This window comes from Halichoeres trimaculatus, unplaced genomic scaffold (assembly GCF_033239565.1).
Source record: "Halichoeres trimaculatus isolate MK-OKI-2021-1 unplaced genomic scaffold, fHalTri1.1 fHalTri1_scaffold_19, whole genome shotgun sequence".
In the NCBI taxonomy this organism is placed as follows: domain Eukaryota; kingdom Metazoa; phylum Chordata; class Actinopteri; order Labriformes; family Labridae; genus Halichoeres; species Halichoeres trimaculatus.
In genome coordinates, this window is record NW_027437197.1 from 5,845,792 (window position 1) to 5,860,926 (window position 15,135).

Consider the following 15,135-nt stretch of genomic DNA (forward strand, 5'->3'; position numbering starts at 1 on the left):
GATTCCCTTTTTTGACCAATCAGGAGCAAGTCTGACCTGATTGGTCCAGCTGGAGCAGATACCCCGAACCCCCTCCTTGCTCACTTATCACTGCTCTGTTTTTGGCTGTAAACAGCCACATAGTTCCATGCTCAAGCTTCCCCTCTCCAAAAGAAGACAAGACTAAGTGTCTAGAGTTCATTTATCAAGGAAATGTTCCAGCTACACTCAGTAAAACTGTGCATGTGTGTGCTAGTCACTTCACGGCCGACTGCTTTTCCAACTTTGGACAGTCCAACAGAGGGCTAGCCAATAGACTGGTCCTGAATCCAGGCGCATTACCAACCATCCTCCAACAAACCTGGGACCCTGGAAATGTGAGTATTTTAAATGCTGTGTGCTGTGGAGCAGATGGAAGAGCTTTTCCTCAGTGTCCCCCCTGTCTCTGTGTTAGCTTCAGGATGCTAACTTTAGCTGCCGTTAGCCTGTTGTTTTAGCCTTTAATGTTACGGTAAACGAGCTTCGCTGTTTCCTAAACATTGTGCACTCGGAGCTCGTGGCGCCGCCCTCAGTGATGTGGAAGAGCAGGGCGGTATCAGCGGTGGCTCATTTACATATGAAGGCCACGCCCACTAAATCAGAGCGTTCTGAACAGAGGGGCTATGAGAGCCTGGAAACAATGCTGCTGTGCTTGATTTATTGGCTTTTTGGACCAAAGCATGTTACTACCATTTCATGGAGACATCAATGATCCAGATTAAACTGCAGAAAAGGAGCAGAATATGGGACCTTTAAACAAAATGGGTGCTGATTCTGAATGTAGATAAAACAAATCAGGGTCAGTTATTCAGATACCCAGAGGTGACATTTAGAGCCGCCGCACACACACACAAACAAACACTCACACACAGCCTCCCCGTGGGAGAAAACTGTGACAGAAACTAATAACGATGCATTTTGTCGTGTAGTGTCGTGGAGTCGCAGGGACACACGCAGCGTTCTGCCTCAGGCTGCTGATGTTCCCCTTTACGGGCTCCATTAATCTGATGTCCCAACACCACGTCTCCACAGCGTCTCCACAGCGTCTCCACAGCGTCTCTAAGGACACTAGACTTTTCTCTGAGTGTAATTTAACTCAAAGACTCACTGTGAGTCAGCAGCTCCAGAGTTTTCAGCAACGTGAGATGAAGTAAACGTGGATAAAATCCTTCAACATTACACTTAGTTTTGTTAGCCTAAAAAATATTACTTCAAAAAAAATGTAATGTTTGAGGAAGAAGGACATTCATCGAGTGTGTCTGTGTCGACTGGAGCTTAACATCTGTTTGGTTTAAGATGAGTCTCTAAGTGGTTTTAACAGCGACAGAAACTGCTGAGACCCCAGAGAGGAACACAGGATCCTGACTTCCTTCACGTGTGTGTGTATCACTTCTGAAAAATCTCACTGACCCCCCTCACACACTCAGGAACTTGGAGCCAGGAGGAGTCCCAGTGTTTAGTCTACTAGGAATACACACACACAATAAGAGGAAGGCTGGGTGTGTGTGTGTGTGCAAGCATCTTATCGACCCCATCTCAGAAAAAACACACAAAATCTGATAGACTGACCGACGACGCAGTGTGTTTGTGTATGTGTGTGAGTTTGTGTGTGTTATATAAGTCAGTCAGGATGGGTGTGTGTGTGCATGTGTGTGTTGTACTTAATTGCAGAAACAATTCATTACAGTCCACACAGGAATGTGAGCTGTTCCTGTGACACACCCAGCACACTGCTGATGTTTGTGTGGACTGAGAGCGGTGCATGATGGGAAACAGAGTCTGCATAACTCAACTAAGCTAGCGGTTTCCCTTCACTGCCAGTCTTTGTGCTAAGCTAGGCTAACGAGTGTATTAAAATAAGTGATGAGCAGGTGTGAGGATGAGGTTTGTAAGTTTTTGTGTTTGAACTGACCGCTCACAGCCGGCAGCAGCAGCAGGACGCACACACTCGATGAGAACACTGCTCCACACACAGCCGCCATGTTGGATCCACCTCACAGGTCTAAGTCCCCGAAGACGTCACGTTTACATCACAGATCCTGGGTCAGAGTCTCCTGAAGGAAACATACACACAGCATCTCCTGGAAAAGAAGTCACACACACACACACACACACACACACACACACACACAGACACATCCACATTTTAGGAAACAGCTGCTACTATGGTTTGATCGTGTGGCTGAAGATGGAACCTGAAAAACATCCTGTTTCGGACTACAAACAACGTTTAACACATTAACTGAAGCTCCTGGCAGTTTGGAGGTCCGGGGAAGCTGCCAACTTTGTCCAGTTGGTTTTTCAGCCCAAAATAAACATGAAGAGCTGAGAGTACAACTCAAAACACTTCATCTTTTGCACTTCAGCAGGAAGCTGACGTGACAAAGGAAGCTAGGTGGCTCCATGTGAAAAGACAAGATAAGAGAGTCACATTTAAAAAACAGTTAACAGTGTAGACACTGATATATTTGACATTTTGATCATACCATACTAACTTTATTCATAAAGCACTTTTAAAAACAACAGCAGCTGTAAACAAAGTGCTGTACAGGTAGATAACAAAATGGGTTTGTAAAAGTCTGGTTTAAGGTTTCCATCTAGGAAGGAAATGAGGATAAGTGCTGCAGGAGCCTTATTGGTCAACACAGCTGTCAATCAAGGTGGTAGATCCATTTTTACAGCATCAAATCACTCATTCAAACTTTACTTGTTAAAAAAATGAACACTGGGATGTAAATAAGCATGATAAGAACTAACTGTGTTGAAAAAAACATGAGTGACAAACATTTATTTCACCTGTTTTGGGATTTTGTAGTTTGAACCCAGTCCCATCTGTTAGCATGAAGCGTTGCTAGGCGCCGCCCTGTTGGCTATGGCTGCCTTTTGGTTTTGTCTTCAGTGATATTTTTACTACTTTTGCTCCTGTGTTTGTCTGGAGATCCTACATGTAACCACGGCCACGTTGTTTACATGTGAAAACAGCTCCTAGCAGCCTGTAGCATGTCAGTGCTAACTGGTGCAAGGACGGATGTTTCCCACAAGGTGAGGAGACGGAGGTGAAGACGACGTGCTGGTTCTCTGGTGTGAGCTAAGAAGTGACGACATCGACCTGTCCTTCCATCCATCGTTATTGGGAACGTAAGATCTATCTCCAATAAGATGGGCGAGCTAGCCTTGCTAACCCAGCAACAGAAGGAATACCAGAAGGCAGAGTAGCATCATGCTATTCACAGACATGGCTAACAGAGCTAACACTGGACAGCAACGCCACATTGGAAGAGCTTCACCTGCTGTGAGCAGACAGGATCCAAGAGACAGAGACTGAACAGACTGCTGAAGAAGCTCAGTCCTGGACCCTGTGGAGGTGGAGGCTGGCTGACTGGACAATGATGGACAAGCTGTCATCATCTATTTTCTTATGGAGCCTTTTGCACTTTCTATACACTTTCTTACTTTTGTTTTATTCATTGCTGCTGTGACTTCTATTTTGTTGTATTTGTTACAAGGACAATAAAGTTCTATTCTATTGTATTCTATTCAATGAAGGAGGCAGAGTTTATGGCCTATACTTTTCAGAAGGGAAGCCCTGAATATTTTGCTTTACTCTTAAGGAGCTGTTTTCTGTCTCTGAGCGTACACAGTCTGTGGTGTCTGTGTGTTTCCCTGAGGAGCTGAGTGAGGATGACCTTTGACCATCCTCCTAAAGATCCTTCATGACAGCCCGCCTGCTGCCCTTTCTGCCAGATCTGCTACAAACCTTCAACTTGAAACAACAGATGACCTAGTTATGACTTCACTGGGCTGAGAGAAGAATGGTAAAAACAGGAAAATGAGGAAAAACAGAGACTACGTTATGTAGGAAGAGTTCAAACATCACAAAAGCGATGGAGATCTTAAGCTCCTTGACTTACAGATCAACATCTGACCTTTATGTTTGCTTGTTTGTATCTTACATTGGTGTGAAGGCTGGGTTAAATGGTTTTTACAGCTATTTTAACACAAGCAATTATTTTGTTCTCCCTTCAAGCGAAATTAAAGGAGCACTTTGGTTGAAATAAATCAGTATGCATGCGAGGAGCTGCTGCACCTCCTTCATGTACAAGAGCCAGAGAAGAGTAGCCACACATGAGCCGCAGACTTTAAATGACGCGGCTCACTCCAGATTTTATCAGATAATTATTTCAGACTTCTCCTCTCCATGAAGAAACAGCTTCATCGCATTATTCTGAACGCAGCGTGGTTTAAAGCTTTGTGAACTCTCCAACATCTGATTCTAAAACCAGGCTGTCGAGAGGCGTCACATCACGAGTGACCTAATTCTAAAAACTCCTCGTTCACGCGACGTCACTTTGTTTTTCTGTCTTTTTTGTTGAAAAGGCAGAAATCGAACATGATCTGACGACTGTCCTGCAGAAACGTCTCAAACGGGGAAACTGTGTCAGTGATCAGCAGACTGCAGGGAACATCAGGACTCAAGGATGCTAAGATACAGACGTATGAGTGACCTGGTTTAATCTGCCTCCTTTAACTCCCCTGACTTTACCTTAGAGGCTTTAAATGTCTCCTTTGAATACAAAAACACATCATAACATGGACACACTTCCTTAGAGCTTTAGAAATTTTGATTGATGAGAAAATAATATGATTATTTCAGTGACAATGACCAAAAAGACATTTCTTTCCCTTTGCACAGACTTAAGACTGTATACTAGACATAAATCACTGTACCTTTTATATTAACTTTGATTTTAGTTAGGTTTAAAGTTGGTCATTTATGTATTTCATTTAAAGAAAATTTCACTAATAATACTACAATACCCCAAAACACCCTTTTATTACATTTACTTACATTTAAATGTCATTTATGGCTTTTATTTTAGAGTTTTTTTATAGAATTTAGAGCATATTTTATTATTTTATATTAATCCTACAGTAATCACATCTACTTTACTGACTGAATATCAATTTTTCAACACATTTTATTCAAACTCAGGGAAGAAAAAAATAATTATAAGCTTTGGTTTTCATAAGGGATCTGTGTGACCTTGATGTGTGTGTGTGTATGTGTGTGTGTAACACCTGAGACACACCTGCGACCACATCCGCACGTTGTAATTTGACAAGATACGACATTTACAGATCAGTGGCTTCGTGAATCAGCTGATCGAGCGACATGTTGTCCCCTCACCTGTCTGTCTGCAGGTACATCTAACGGCAAGCTGAGGATGGAAGGGAGTGGCGCACACACACACATACGCACACACGCACAAACACACACTGTGTCTCACGGAAACGGTGTGTGTGTGATAAAAACGGTTCTTACCGGGAGGATGGCTCCGGCCGGCTCTGCAGGAGGGGATGAAGCAGCCTGTCTGTCTCTGTCTGTCTGTCTGTCTGTATTCCTGGTTAGTCGGCTCGGTTCGGCACAGCTCGGATCGGATCGGTTCAGGTTCTCCTCCTCAGAATAAATCTGGATCCAGCGGCAGGTTCTTTAGCGGAACCAGAAAATCCGCAGAAATGAGGATGTGCTCGGTTTTGCTGCTGCCACATCCAGACTGTCAGACTCGCTATAACGTCACACTCTCTGCTTCCGGATGGTCCTTTCAAAATAAAACGCAAAATGAATCACCTACTGTGAAATGTCCCAAGCAATCCATCACTGAGAGGAAGACAACTGGCAAAACAACATGCATTACTTGAAGTGGCCACTAGGGGCTGTCTCCATAAACCTTAGTGTTAGAAGGGGGTATAGCTAGGGCCATGGCCTCTTTGACTGACAGGTGTGTGCTGCAGCTCTTAGCTAGGTGGCTAGGCAATCTCCACAGCTCCTCTTCCTGTTTCTAGATGAGCAGGAAGTCAGATGGAGTTAGCATTGCCACGATGTCGACCTCCATCTTTGGGCTTCTTCACACCTCTTCAGGAACCAGTGGGTGACAACTAAGCAGCAACCTCCAGTCTGAGAATATGAGACAATGTGGAAGTGCTAAAATCTGCTGTTTCTCGAGTGTTCGCGTGAGGCTGGCTCCGGAAGTAGAGGAAGTCACATACACACTAAGCCAAAAAAAAGCTATTTTCAAAGCAGAAATTAACCTATTTACAGCCTGGTTCAAAAAACGTCTTCATTCTGAGTCGCTAATTTTACTACTGGCACCCAATGTACAGGGGTGAATTTTTTTCTAACGCAGCCGTTCAGATGATATTAAGATCGCGAGCTCCCCCAATAAGAGGCACAGCTGAGGGTCACGTGACGGCCGGCACCCTATGGCTGTAGGCGAAGCCCTTGTCACTACCAATATGGCCGCTATAGCCGATGTGCTTCATTTTCTGTTTCAGAAACATACGGGTGATGTCGGCGAGACCACGTCCATGTTTTATACAGTCCATGGTGACAACACATCACAGACAGGTACAGGTACAGGTAGACTGTGGCTGATTTTGGGCTATGTGCTTGATTCATTGTAATAATGAGAATGACAACACACTTTCATGTGGGTTTAAGTATTTTGTTTTGATTGCATGACTTACTGTTTTCCTTTTACACTTCCCCCTTCTCTTTCATGACACACACCTTTATTTTTTTTGATGTAGTTTAGAAATTAATCACTAGGTTACCTGTAAAGCAGCAAAAAGCACAAAAAGGTTTCTTTCTGGAACATATTGAATTTGTTGTCAATAATCCCCCTTTTCCAAATCTGTTGAACCGCTCTTATTTTGAAGGTGTGTGCACTCCTCTTCCTCTCCCCTGTCTGCTCACCTTTACGTCAGAGAGAAGAGGAAAATGAGCTCAGACTGTGAGGAAGAATCAAACAGACTCTGACTGACCTCTGAGGCTGTGCTCACACTGCAGAGAATAATGGCCATAATTTGATTATTATACCAAATTTTTGTAGATCTAACAGGATAATTTCTGACTGTGGAGGCCTCAGGTCTCAGAGGGAGGTGTGTCTGTGTGGTAGTAATGCGAGGAGACAGTTTGGTGCTGGATATTTGGCCAAGTGGCGATAGAAAACAAGAATTGGCCTGACACTGAATCCTGTGGTGCCTCTCAAGAAATGTTATCTACCTATAGTGCCTGCTTGGTTTTAAGATGCAACAATTTTTAACTTATGGATAATAAAAAACTGAAAACATTACAGGGCAATTTATGTTCTGTAGGGCTCCCATGACAATCAGACAGTCCTTGTCTCCATGTCGACATCCTGAGTCCTTAGAGATGTTGTTCTGCTGCAGGCTGTTCTGCATTTGTTTAAGCCTCCCAAACAACCACATAAAAACTGCTGAATGTAAACATCATTTGGGTGAAAAACAGAAAGTGTTGCACTTTTAGCCACTGAAATCCAACATTTGTGTGTGGTGCTCACATCTGACCTGCAGGCAAATAGATATGGTTGACTGCGCCCTCTGCTGTCCACCGTGAGCTATTGCATTTTTTACCTCATGTACTACAATACATTTTCTTTTCTTTTTTTCAGTAATTTAAGCCAGTTTATCACATATAAGGGCGCACCCCTCAAGTCTGCAGGGGCACCAGTAGAGGGCACTAAAGTTACATACAGAACAGCATTTCCTGTGAAACATTCATAAGGACTTAATTTCAGAATATTTACACAAATAAAAAGGCAAAATGAAAAAAAAATTGTGAGCAAGTTTAGTCAAAAGTTATCAGAATATGTTAAGTTTTATCACTGAATTCAAGCTGTTAAAACAATCCCACCAGTTTGCCTGCTCTGTGTTTTATGCTCTAGCTAACAGGATGGTGTGGGGGCGCTAGGGGCCCCAAAATTATGCAGACCGCCCCTGCCCTCCTCCTCCTCCTCCTCCTTCCCGCAGCTTCTGTTTTCACACAGTCATGCAGAGTCACCGAACCAGCAGCCGAAATGAGACAAACCGAAAAACACGGAGAGGAGGAGGAGGAGGAGGAGGAGACGTGAGCCCATCAGGAGCACGAGGAGGAAACACAGAGGAAGAGGAGGAGGAGTTCAAACAGAAGAGGAAGAGGGAGGGGAGAAGGGGGTCCCGGTGATGAATGTGCTGATTCTTCAGGTGAAGAAAACGTTTCTGTGAGGAACAAACACCTCCTCAGTTTGACTCTGGACTTCAGGAGAGCTGAGCCCCTAAACCTGTGAGTATCTCTCTTTCTGTCACTGGTTGTAACAGCAGAGTTCGGTCTTTGTTGCGCCCAGGTTCTGACCCATTTGTGGGAGTTCTTCATGATAAGAGGTTCGTCAACGTTTCTTTATCTTCGTTAATAAAAACAAACAGACCCCCCTTTTCTCTTAGGTGGGCGGGGGCAGAGCGTTCCACGCGGCTCGCGCCGGTTCTCCCGCCTCACAAACACAGAGAACGTGCAGTGCGTGACTGCGCGTGCGTGAGGGAACGCTATTTAATGACAATAAACAAATCAATGTACCATAAGACTGCCTGAAAACAACATGGGAAAGTAATGATTTAAAGTTTTAAAGTGAACGTTCCTCAACTTTTACCTGCCTGTGTATCATGATTTCATATTATTGAATCATTTTATTTCATTTTTGTGTCGTTGTCAGCTAATATTTGGCTGCAAAACTTAACTTTTTTGACTTATTTAATTTGGTTTCTTTCTGAAAATTCCTTATTAATCAAAACTGGGTCAAATGTAGGAAAATAGTTGCTAGTAGATGTTTAGTAACATGAATTTAATTAAGATTTTTTATCATATATCAAAGTAAACCTAAAGGTGACACCAACAAAACACCCTCTTTGGAGCTAAAAATTACTTTTTTTTGCCTTTATCATGCTTAAATATCTATAACTCAGGTGTAATTTACTGTATCCTGTAAATAACTGAAGAAAAAGTTCACTCTGAGTGTTTTTGGCTTCAAACATCAAAGCTCAACATCAAATCTCCTGATTGATGTGGAGTGAAGGTGAAACATTAAACCACAGGACATTAATAACCTGTCAGCGTACACCTCTGAGGGGAACTGTTTTATTCTGTTGGTCTGACTGTAAGAGTCTGATGTGGGGAACAGTCGCAGAGTTTCAGGATGTTTGTGAAACGCTCGACTGACATGAAGGAATCTCCTCCGATTAAAACCTGAGCATGAACCCTGGAGCATGCTGGGAGCTCTTTGAAATTGCTCAAAACACTAAATACAAAACTACAGTCTGCAGATCTTCTGATTCATGTGCAGGTTGAAGAAATATGATCTGTAATGCTTGAAATTAACATGTTAAGTGTCAGTCAGAGAGATTTTCAGGGCAGAGCTCCTGAAATTGTGCAGGTGTGAAGGAAGTTTTAGTTGAAAGGATGAAGCTTTCAACATGGAGCTTATGATGAAAAGGAAATGTGATTCAGCCAGGTTCCTGTTTTCTTTCTTTCTGTGTGTCTGTCTTATTTATTCGATTTGAGTGAGTTAGCGGTGATATTTGGCGGAGGGAAAGGTTCCTGCTGATAATGTGTTAATGACAACTACAGACAGACGAGCGAGCTGCCCCTCCTCCCCCGTCTCTCGGTCCTGGCTCTGTGTGTGAGTTTCTGTGTGTGTTGGCTTTGTGTAACAAATGAACTGCTGTGTGGAAACATTCAACTCTGCGTGAAGGTTGTCTGTCTGTCTCATTGATCTTCTATCAGCTCGTCTCTCTGTTCAAACAGAATGACTCTCCTGTCTGTTTCCGCGTTCACATGAAAGAAATGTGAAACTCAGAAGAACTTCACTTACAGAAGAAAAAGCCAAAGATATTGGATTTTAAATCAAACTGAAATAATTGTGGATGACACAAACAGCCAGAATACACAAATTATTTGTATTTCTACCTTTTTGTTTACCCCTGTTTGTTGTTGAAAGCAGGTTTTTCTGAGGCCTCAGAAACTGTATTTAAATGAAATAACGTGACTCATAGAGACTCATTGTTAGACCGGCTGAGCTGGGGCACATTTGTTTTTATAGAAATAAGAGAAAGTGTCTGGAAATACTCAAACAGTCAGAGAATAACTCACAAACACACGCTGCACACATGAACAACATACACTGCTCCAAAAACAACACGACACAACAAGAAGCAGAGCTCGACTTTTAGATACAACCGGTATGTAATAACAGAAAAACAAAGTGTTTTAGCAGCTTTTAAAGCCATGTAAGGCAGATGTGTGTGTGTGTTTTATGTGTGTGTGTGTGTGTGTGAGCATTTTTTCACTGTGACTGCAGGAAAACTAACACATGCTGCTGATGTTTGTTCTGAAAACACTGGCTGCTTGTTTCACTCAGATTAAACCGTCGGCTCATCTACCAAACATCCAGACATCACAGTGTGAAGTCACACAGTCTGACAGCCTCAGATAGCTGACAAAGCGATCAAACTGAGCATGCCCAGTGACCACAGGCTTTGAGTAGAGTCTGCCAGGCACACCAAACCCCTCCAGAGTCTGCTCCTCGGGTTTTATAATCCACCTGTTTACACCTGTCTCTGTGAGGTCTTTGAAAATACATCAGGGTGGAGAGTTTTAGACAAAGTGGAGTTTGAAAATATGGTATTGGGCCGGATCATAGACTGTATATAGAGTGGACAGTGTGGCTCCGCCTTTTATCATTGTACGGTTTTGAAGCCAAATTCCCCCGTCACAGGCGCAGCCATTGGCAGCCAGAGTCTGAGGGATTCTGGGAGAATCTGAGTGGAGCTAGGTGACAAAAATAATATATTTTTTTTCTTTCGAGAGTCTCATCCCTTCTTGACTCTACCTCCCGACATATTTTACAATCCCCCCAAAAAATACACGAGAACGGCAGCTGTCAATCATCGTTAAACGTTACGTAAAGCCTTGTTTTTAACCTCGTATAACTAATGAAAACGAAACTTTTCAGATAAAAAGAAGACTTGAATACAAGGCCGCTAAATGATATCTTCAAACAACACAACAATCAGACGTGAGAAACATTTCTACGACGTATATTCATTTTTTTAAAGTTTGACCACAGCCCATCTGGAATGGCTGGAAAGCCAGATTTTCTAACCTATACTGCAGCCAGCCACCAGGGGGAGCAGTTTTTGTAGAGAACTCACTTTGAGCCGAGCAAGCAGACAGTCTATGGGCCAGACAAATTCATTGTGAAGTGAGGTAATTGTAGTCTTTTACACCAGGAGTGGCCCCCTGCTGGACACTAAAGTGAGAGCAGGTTCGGGACGTTAATGCAGTATTGAGATGTGAGGGGAGAAATCCACTTTTACACAGTTTGTGCTCTTGTTTTGACATTTCAGACATGTTTTCTCCACTGTACTATGTATTTTTAAATGCTTCCTTAAAGCTGACCAATCAGAGAGAAGACGGTGTTTGAGGGCGGGGCCTTAAAAAGACAGAGAGTCCTAAAATTTCATCTGAGGTCAAACATGTGGAGCCAGTCATATGATGGCTACTGATTGCACACACATGATGCTGTTATCTCCGTGTGTTTGATCTGTTCATACCTCAACACTCACAGTCATGGATTTGAGGATGGAAAAGCTGTATCATATGATTTTCTCGTTCTTATAGAAATCAGGAATGATCTGTGTGGTTTAATGTTGTTTAAAGCTCTAGAAGGTGAATATTATCAGCTTAGTGAGGTTTAACCACAGTCAAACTAAAGACTATTGATCTAATGAGAAGAATTCAATACGACTGTCACTACTTTTTGTCTCCGTCACAGCAGGATGAGTGACGTCAGGCTGTCCTCCTCCTCCTCTTCCTCCTCCGTCTCCAAGGTAACAGGCCTGTCACAAGGATGCAGTTCCCGCAGCAACGAGCCACCAGCCTTCACCCTCCCTCCCCGCAATGCTCGGGTCGCCCTCGGGGGAGACGCTCGACTGGAAGGGAAGGTAAGAAAAGCTCTGCTGTATATCAGTTCATGTTCAAACAGAGAGAAGGTCAAAGGTCAGAGAGAGGAGAGGAAGAGGAAGAAAGATAGCAACAACAATGAGGAAGTGGGAGAGGAGAGCAGGAGGATATAAGAGAGGAAGCAAGGAGGGGAAAAAGAAGGAATGTAGGAGAGGAGACAAGGGTGTGAGAGCAAGGGGATTAACATCAGCCTTGTGACCGCCTGCGCCCTGATGAGAAGCAGCCGAGCAAAAACACTTTCACTCTAATCCCATGTTTTACTTTTATTCTGGAGGGACCAGTAGCTGTGCTTTTATTGTGGTGGATCAGTGACTGTGTTTTTATTTAAAAGGATCAGTCATGGGGCTTTTATTCTGGAGGATCAGTCACTGTTTACCTCAGGTTTGACTTTCCAAGCAGCAGAAACAGACACAATACAAATATTTGATATTCCCCTCAACAAGTGTGACCTGGAGGCAGAACATTTTACCCCTCAGGCTCCTCAAACTGATGTGTATCTAAAATCCCCCAGCACCTAAACGCACCGTCAGAACAGCTCTGTGAAGGAAAACACGAAGATTGATGGAGCTGCAAGGACTCATGAGAGACGATGCATCTGCACACCACATGCTGCACTCACACACACACAAACACACATTTTTGTGGAAGTATTTCTTTGAAAGCGACATTGTTTTTGTTTGTCTTTTGTCTCAAATAAAGACTTCATCGTTTTTACTTTGGTAATGAAACGAAACAAACTCGCAGTGAAAGACTGTTGAAGTTTTCAGTTATAAGCAGTAAATTCGTCTGACAGCTGTGGTCACTCACCTCTTAATGAGTGAGTATTTTGAGAGAAAGTAGTTTCTTGGGCACGTTTTAATTATCAACCCAGATGTTGGGGCCTGTTTTTCTTGTGTGTCCTCGTCGTGCCTGCTCTCAGAAAGTCTCACATGCTTTCATGGCTGAAAACTGTTCAAACAGCAAAAGTATCAACAAAGACGGAAGGTGAGAGGAAAGTCAAGGAGCTGGAGACGACAGATGATCGTTCACAGCTGAATAAATAATTTACAGCTGGTCTTTTAATTCAGTTTGATGCCTCTTACTCATCGTGGCTTTATCTGTTTTAACTGATGCTGCTGGTGATGATGATGATGATGATGATGATGATGATGATGATGATGATGATGTCTTGCAGGTACGTGGTCATCCTGAGCCTCAGGTCACATGGTACAGAGAAGGAAGGGCCGTGGTTGGAGGAGACCACTGTGTCCTTGAGCAAGGTGGGCGGGGCAACTTCAGCCTAGTGGTGGGTGGAGTCACAGAGGAGGATCTGGGTCAATACACCTGTCAGGCAGCCAATCAGGCGGGGAGCCGGCAGGTTACTGTGGAGATCCTTCTGGAAGGTACAAAGACCTGTCATTTAACAGAAGTTTCCAGTTTTTCAGCTTTAAAGGTCTCATATCCTGCTCCTTTTCTGCAGTTTTATCTGGATCATTGATGTCTTCATGAAATGGTAGTAACATGTTTTGGTCCAAAAAGCCAATAAATCAAGCACAGCCTCGAGCTCCGAGTGCACAATGCTTAGAAAACAGCGAAGGTCGTTTACCGTAACATTACAGGCTAAAACAACAGGCTAACGGCAGCTAAAGTTAGCATCCTGAAGCTAACACAGAGACAGGGGGGACACTGACTAAAAGCTCTTCCATCTGCTCCACAGCACACAGCATTTAAAATACTCACATTTCCAGGGTCCCAGGTTTGTTGGTGGATGGTTGGTAATGCTCCTGGATTCAGGACCAGTCTATTGGCTGGCCCTCTGTTGGACTGTCCAAAGTTGGAAAAGCAGTCGGCCGTGAAGTGACTAGCACACACATGCACAGTTTTACTGAGTGTAGCTGGAACATTTCCTTGATAAATGAACTCTAGCCACTCAGTCTGTCTTCTTCTGAGATGGGAAGCGTGTACATGGAACTATGGGGCTGTTGTGGCGGGTAGGTGGTATCTGCTCCGGTGGACCAATCAGGTCAGACTTGTTCCTGGTTGGTCAAAAAAGGGAAATGCTGACGTTGCAAACCCTGGAAATTCTAAACAGCTCGTTTTAGGTCAGGATTTTACATTCACAAGCTCTACTAAGTACAGGTTTTGTCATTAAACATCACATTTTGTGGGCTGGGAGAAAAGCCAAAGACCCACAAATTTCACTTAAAGATTTTATAAAGGGATTTTTGCATAATATGGGACCTTTAACCAATCACCTGTTGGCACATTAGTGTACAAATTTCGCTTGGTGAATGGACAGGATAGCGAGTATTTCTGTAAGTCTGTGTTTTAATCGGAGGTCTGTCAGCCTGAAGCCTCTCAGCAGTGTTTTGTTTCTAACAGCGGTCCAAAACCAATTCTGCTGTTTCCAAACATGACTTCAGATATATAAAAAACCTGTGTGTGTGTAAGTGTGTGTGCGTTTTACAGTGTCGTAAACAGCCTGACGGCAGCTTCCTGTTTTTTAAACACTAACAGACTCAGCTTGAGCTTTTTCACACTCTGTTAAACTAAAGTAGACAAACAGAAGCTTCACAAAACGTTTAATTTAAAAGGATCTCATCAGTTTCCTGCTGAATCCTTTTGGTTTGTATCACGGCATGAATCCAGTAACCGTCCAAAGATCATCCAGATGTCTTTGAACATCACAGTTTAACTCTATTACCTTACAATGCTTCAATTCAGCCTCTAATAAATAAGCTTATAACTGGATGACTCATGTGTCAGAGCTCTTACAGCACAGAGGACATTTTAACCGGCTCATAAAACATCTTTAATTGGCTCTTACCTGGTCCATAAAAATGGTTGGAAGACATAATTTAACCAGCATTTAATGAAGACAGATTGAGCTGAATTTTAATCCTGCATGACTTTCATTGAGGCAGATTAGCAGTTTTATTTCTAAGGATGAACAAAGTGATGTTTAATCTGTATCATTTTGAGCAAGTTGTAGAAGGGAAAGAAAAAAAATCAACCTGAAGAAGCCAAACTGTTGCTCCTCTGTAACCCTGGCTTGTTTTTCCACCTGCAGAGAACTCTGGGAAGAAATATGGCCTCCCGTCCTCCATGAAAACAGGGTGAGATCTTTTTTCCATCATCAGTTTGCTGATGAATTTGGGTTCATTCCTCTACGTCTGTGATTTGGACTCAAAGTTGATCAGGAAATTCCTTTCACGACTTCCACGAATGCTCCAGACAGTTCACACGAGTACAGCTCTGCAGTTCAGTCTCACTCGTGTTATCTGTTT

At 43.2% G+C, this 15,135-nt stretch overlaps 2 protein-coding genes across 3 annotated transcripts in view; one reads left to right on the top strand and one right to left on the bottom strand.

The window, feature by feature from the left end:
- LOC141808144 (bone morphogenetic protein receptor type-2-like) overlaps nucleotides 1-5,587 on the bottom strand; it is a 21,974-nt gene extending 16,387 nt beyond the window's left edge. Inside the window, exons 1-2 of the mRNA XM_074694532.1 lie at nucleotides 5,342-5,587; nucleotides 1,931-2,099 (exon numbers count right to left, since the gene is read on the bottom strand). Coding sequence (XP_074550633.1) covers nucleotides 1,931-2,000 — 70 coding nt within the window. The 5' untranslated portion in view covers nucleotides 2,001-2,099; nucleotides 5,342-5,587. The remainder of the gene's footprint in view (nucleotides 1-1,930; nucleotides 2,100-5,341) is intronic.
- A 2,334-nt stretch (nucleotides 5,588-7,921) lies between these two features.
- Nucleotides 7,922-15,135, top strand: part of mylka (myosin, light chain kinase a) — a 39,428-nt gene continuing 32,214 nt past the window's right edge. Inside the window, exons 1-4 of one of the 2 annotated variants that reach the window (XM_074694530.1) lie at nucleotides 7,922-8,140; nucleotides 11,682-11,850; nucleotides 13,044-13,251; nucleotides 14,919-14,964. In XM_074694530.1, coding sequence (XP_074550631.1) covers nucleotides 11,686-11,850; nucleotides 13,044-13,251; nucleotides 14,919-14,964 — 419 coding nt within the window. In that variant the 5' untranslated portion in view covers nucleotides 7,922-8,140; nucleotides 11,682-11,685. The remainder of the gene's footprint in view (nucleotides 8,141-11,681; nucleotides 11,851-13,043; nucleotides 13,252-14,918; nucleotides 14,965-15,135) is intronic. The other variant, XM_074694531.1, reaches the window with a different exon arrangement.